This window comes from Scyliorhinus torazame, chromosome 1 (assembly GCF_047496885.1).
Source record: "Scyliorhinus torazame isolate Kashiwa2021f chromosome 1, sScyTor2.1, whole genome shotgun sequence".
NCBI classification, from domain to species: Eukaryota; Metazoa; Chordata; class Chondrichthyes; order Carcharhiniformes; family Scyliorhinidae; genus Scyliorhinus; species Scyliorhinus torazame.
In genome coordinates this window covers 365547109-365553108 of record NC_092707.1, presented here as the reverse complement: position 1 = coordinate 365553108, position 6000 = coordinate 365547109, and the positions used below count along the sequence as shown (strand labels likewise).

Below are 6000 nucleotides of genomic sequence, written 5' to 3'. Positions count from 1 at the left end.
GAACCTCTCCCTTAATTAATTTGGTGAATATCCTGGATGTTCGCTTCTGATTACTGACTGCGCTGGGGAAACAGGCTTTGCCCTGTTTACTTTATCTAGAACCTTTCATCATTTTTGAATATCTTCAATTGATTTTCCCTTCAAAGTGTAATGGAAAGAGACCTCTCTTCCTTAGTCTTTCCTGAGAATTAAAACCTCTGATCCCTGGAACATCTTAGTCAATCCTTTCAGCATCCTCTCTGTGGTCTTGCTTTTCTTCCTAGTGTAAAGCACTCAAACTGAACGCAAGACGGTTGATAACCAGAACGTCAGTGGAAGCCCTGGAAGAGTAGCCTAAACCAAAGTTACTGGTCTTGTTTTTAAGGCCGCATTACCCTGGTCCTATTGTTTTCTGGTGTTTTTCTGTGAAAGTACCCAAGCTGCCTCCATATCGGTAGATAACTTGGACACTTGGAGTAACAAACTTCACATGCCTGAGTTTAAGTTTTCATTATAAAAAAGGAGATTCCCAGCACTTGCCTGTTTGTTCCCAGCACCTCGCTCAAAATGATTTAGCAGGAGATTGAAAGCAGGAAATGCACAGCAGCCAAGTCAATATTATTATGTAGGCTGTGCATGCACTAGACCTAGGGTTTATTCTGAAACCTGGAGCACCAGGATGCATTGTGGAGCTTTCCCACATTATAACAGTGACTATGGGCGTGATCTACCGGTCTCGTCACGCCCAACCTGGTGATGCGACAAGGCCTTTAAATCTCACAAGAGACCTCTTGTGAGATTTACGATCTCGATAGATCTCACGGGGTATCGCGACCTGGATCTGACCGTCAATGGTGAGTAGTTAGTCTCACTTGAATATGTCTATACCGGAGTTACCCAAGGCGTGGGATCGAACGGAGACCCCGCTGGAGACCCTGTGGCACTGTTTAGCATTGGTTCCACAAGCATATAAGGAAGGACAATATGGCCATAGAGGGAATTCAGCAAATATTCACCAAACTGACCCCTGGAGTGGCAGGATTGTCCTATGAAGCGAGATTGAAGAGACAGGGCATGTATTCTCCAGAGTATAGAAGAATTGAAGCATACAAATGTCTTCCAGGACTCAACAGGGTAGTTGCAGGAAGGATGTCTCCCCTGATTGGAGAGGGACTAGACCCAGGGGACACAGTCTGGAAATAAGAGGTCGACCATTTAGGACTGAGATGAGGAGGAATATCTTTGCACGGAGTGAATCTTTGGAATTCTCTATTCCAGTGGGCAATGGAGACTCCGCCATTGAGTATGTTCAAGACAGAGATGGTTAGATTTCTCGTTATTAAAGGCCTCAAGGGATGTAGGATAGTGTGGGAGGAAATGGTATTGAGGTGGAAGATCAGCCATGATCTAGTTAAATAGCAGAGTAGGCTCGAGGGGCTGAATGGCCTACTCCTGCTCCTATATCCTATGTTCCTCTGTAATATCTGAAAAGTCAACTGACCTTTGTGCACATCACGGTCATAAAACAGCTGTGCGATCATTAGGAAGATAATTTAAGTATTGGATTTGAATAAATGCAGGCTAGGACTCCTTCAAAGCTTTTTTAATCATTATAATCAGGTGATTTAAAAAAAATATCCACCCATGGGTAGAGGCTCATGTTTGACTCAAAAACAGCACCTTTAACAATGCAGCCTTCCTCTAATACTCCACTGTAAGTGTCACCCTGGATTATGGATTTACGTTTGTGGAGTGGGGCTTCAGCTCAAGACCCAAGTCAGAGACAAAAGGACTGCCACTGAGCCAAGGCTGACATCCAAACCAGTCTATTTGATGTTGAATTGGCTGTCGTTGAAATAACTAACTGATTGAACCTCTGCACATTATTACCATGGGAAAAGTCTGGTATCTATAATTTGGCATGCTTTAAACAGAAATGGTTCCTCCGGCACATGACGATTAGCAATACTTTCCGGAATCTCCAGTTGGTAGCGGTTTCGAGCAGAGCCCCAGTAAACCACATTCCTGCAGCCCAGCCTCTTGCGCTGGGCTTCCAGGTACTCCTGGAGGCTGCTTTCAGTGTCCTTGATGTCAGCCAGTGCCTGGTCATAATCTGGGTCAAAGCCCGCTTTGGGAGTAATGACTCCAGTGTTTTTGGCCTTCCGATGGTCAAAGGCCTTGTCCCATCTCTTCAACTCTGCAGACAAATCCGGAAAGAGGCCTTCCGTGGTACCGCCCTTCAAACTCAGAACTTGCCTCAGTAACCTGGACGTAAAGCCACCAACCGAAGGCTCAATGACCTGGAGAACCTCCTGGAAGACTTTGAAACCTTCCAGTGCGGAAAGGAAGTCGGTGATTTTCTTTTTGCTGTCGGTGCTCTCCTCGTACAGCACAGCGCGACTATCCGGGTGGTCTTTACTCTTCAGGGGTGATCCGATGCTGTGGATCCGGCTCAGCAGCCGCTCCAGGTCTTGAACTTTCTTCAACAGTTCAACCACCTCGGTGACCTTGTCAGGAACGGCCATCAGGTCCTCAATGCTGTTTAACCGATCCTCAATGGCCAGGGGGTTACAGAGGGGAGCGCACAGCCACTGCTTTAGTAAGCGTTTGCCAAAGTAGGTGCAGCAGTTGTCCAGTTGCTCCAGCAGCGTGCCCTCAGCTGTGCCGTTAGTGCCATTCCGCAGGATCTCCAGATTGGTCAGGGTAATGGCATCCAGCACCAGGCGCTGCCGACTCCGGGCAAAGCAGCTGCTGGACTCTTTGCTTTGCTCAACGTCAATGTCCACAGGAACGTACCTTCAAAGTTTGCCATGGACAAGAGCTCTTGGTCAACAAGGCATCTCTTTAGGTAAAACACACAGGCCCCAAGTGCTGACAGGGCGAGTTCATGGCCCTCGCCAGGGGTGAGCCCCAGCGAGTCCGCCTCAGATACCATTCGTTGGAGAACAGGAGGCAAGGGAACACCCAGATCGTCGTCCTTTGTTTCGTTGAAGTAGCCCTCCTCGGCGAGAACCTTTAGTGTTTTGGATGCATCCCAGAACTGGGAGGCTGACTGCAGCCCCTCTTGCATGGCAGAGACGAGGCAGCCCTTCAGCAGCTTCCGAGTCTCGTGATGCTCGTGGCATAAAGCGTAGGAATGGATTGCGCAGGCGCAAATTGCTTTTCCTTTACTGTGAGCTGTTTTCGCAACTGCGCATGCGCGGCTTCTCGCGCATGTGCAAAACACTGTTTTGCCGGTTCGCGTCTTCCCGAGAACTGCACATGCGCAGACTGGGCTGGCTGGATACGCGCAAGATGGCTGCCAATCAAAATTGCCGTTTGCTTCTGTTGCATCCCTACCTCTGCCTCGTGGTGAGTATTGGCGCCAGTTTTACCAACTTCTTTTGTGTTTACCTCATAGTAGTTTTCAAATTTGTCCAGGACTGTCTGCAATCACCCCTGCCTTTTGGAGTATTTAAAGGAGCGGAAGATCTCTGTTGCATGTTCACCCGCAATGGTGAGTAGAAGAGCAATCTTCTCAGTATCAGCCACGCCAGTTAGGTCGGATGCTTCCATGTAAAGCTGAAATCGTTGCTTGAATGCACGGCAGTTGGCACTGAAATTACGGTGGTACCTGAGTGGATTAGGTACCGGAATCTCGATCATCGTGCCTGGGTTCGGTTTCTGGTTGTCACGGATCTTGCTGAGTTGAACTAAATAGATGTCACAGGCACTCCTGGTATCATGTTATGTTAAGCTGCTTCGTGTAGCATAAGCTGCTTCCTTGATGTATGCTTTGACAAAGGAAGCTCCAGACTATGAAATGAGTTCAACTTGTTTATTGAACTATTAACACAGTTCTTAAATGAGTTTGACTCTCGACTAATCTAGCTGTGTTAACTCAGTCTATCTTTACCAGTCTGCTCTAAGCCACGTGCTGGGTGTGATGCTGTTGATCAACCCTGATGTACTCTCTAGATGTCTGTCTGTGGAAAGAGGCAGGGCATATGTGCCCTGTCCTTTTATATGGGTTGTGAAGTGCCCCCTTGTGGTAATGCCACCTCTGGGTGTCTTGATTACCCATTGGTTGTGTCCTGTTGTAATGACCCATTGGTTGTATGTCTGCATGTCTTGACATCTCTGGTGCTCCCTCTAGTGGTTACTTAGTTGTAGTGTATTTACATTAACCCCTTGTGTATATACAGTAATGCATATCACCACAGTGTTGACGAAGCAGACTCCGTATGAGTGACCCTGGCCCGAAGAATCAGTGCTCGCCTTCTCCTTCACGCACAGGAGGTACTTGTTGCAACTTTCCAAAGAACTGCCGTGCAAGACACTATATATCTGCGTGCCCTTTGTAATTATGCGACAACCCGGTCAAACTTTGTGGGGTGCGGGAGGGACTTGCAGCGCGCTTCCATCATCTCGGGGGTCTCTGTCTGCTCCACCCTCGCCACCTTGTATCCCTTTTGAACCAGGACATCGGAGAAACGGTCAAAAGCAATCTCGGGGAAACCAGAGTGAGCCCAGCAGCCTCTCATAAATGACAGTCCCAGCTCATTGACACTGGTGACGGCGTCCATGTGGTAAAGCTCGTAAAAGTAGTTACTAACATTCCTCTCAGAAAGATACTTGAAGGTGAGTGGAAGCAGAAGACTAATTAGGAAATGGCAATGGATTATTACTTTACCTATTACTCTGTGTTTTGCTTCTGTGTTTAGAATCATTAAATCATAGAATGACCTTCCTCTGTTCTACGGCCATTCAGCCTGTTGTTTTTACTGCCGCCTCTTTCTCCGGAAGAGCAACTCACCCAGTACCCAGTCCCCCACTTTCTACCTGCAGATCATTTCACTTCAGATAATTGTTCAATTCTCCCTTTTGAAGTCTTATTTGAATCTGCCTCCACCATGCAGTGCATTCCAGATCATACCCACTTGCTGTAAAGGATTTTCTTCCCGTCACCATTGCATCTTTTGCCAGTCACCATTTATTGATATCCTCTGATTCACAACCCTTCAGCCTGTGGAAATGGTTTCTCCCTTTCTACTCTGTCCAGAGCCTCTTGCTATTGTCCACCAACTCGCACATTTATTTCCTCTCCCCAAAGGAGAACACTCCCAGTTTCTCCACTCTCTCCATGCCACTGAAATCCCTTCTACCTGGAACCTCTCCCCTGAATCTTTTCTCCACCACCTCCAATGCATTCACAAAAAGTGGTGCTCAGAATTGGACTTAAGAATTCGGTTGAGGACTTCTCCCGGTTTTTATACAGGCCCGTCTTCACATCCCTGAACCTGCTGACAAAGGTTAGTAAAACAAATGACTTGTTTGAGGCACTTGAGGTCAAAGGAGATAGATTCTTGTGCAGAAATTGATATGGAGTTGTAAATCTGAATTCTGATGTGTGAGTTGGTTGGACAAAGGAGGGGAAAGATTTCAAAATATCAATTCCTAATGATTTAAATAAGAAACAAAAGATACAGAAAAGAGACTTGTACGCTCAATTTGACAACAGTTCTTTTATAAGATCCAGGTCAGCATTCCACAATTAGGATTATTATAATATAATTGTTTCAGGTGCAATTCAGTGGACTTCAATCTAAGTCTGCTGTCAGGTGTGTTTATTGTGGCGTTTCTTGGTGGCTGCAGCGCTGGCAAACATCCCGCTGCCCAACAGCACTTTGCCCCTTTTTTTAGGCCCCAGGGAGTTTCTCTCTGCCGAGGCCGCACAGAGTGGATTCCTGCTGGTGAGCTTTGGGGTGCCATTCCCAAACCATAGGGAGGCCCCTGGGAACTCCCACTCACGCCCCTCCCTCCAAGTGGCAAGCAACCCCCCCCCGGGCCTGATCCCTGGCAGTACCAGCCTGGCATCCTGGGTGGCACTGCCTGGGTGCCAACGGGAGTGTCAGGGTACCACCCTGCCCTGTCCCCGACCACATGGAGCTTCCCAATGGCTCAGGTGACTGCCCCACGCCCCCCAGATCCCATTAGGCCTGTGTGGTAATACCAGGTATTGCAGTACCTGAGAGGTGGATG

The 6000-nt window shown here is 47.7% G+C and overlaps 1 protein-coding gene across 1 annotated transcript in view; it reads right to left on the bottom strand.

The window, feature by feature from the left end:
- Nucleotides 1-1865: 1865 nt before the first annotated feature.
- The window catches only part of LOC140422053 (DNA mismatch repair protein Msh6-like), a 141044-nt gene continuing 136909 nt past the window's right edge, over nt 1866-6000 (bottom strand). The window contains 2 exon segments of the mRNA XM_072507068.1: nt 1866-2776; nt 2779-3094. Coding sequence (XP_072363169.1) covers nt 1866-2776; nt 2779-3094 — 1227 coding nt within the window.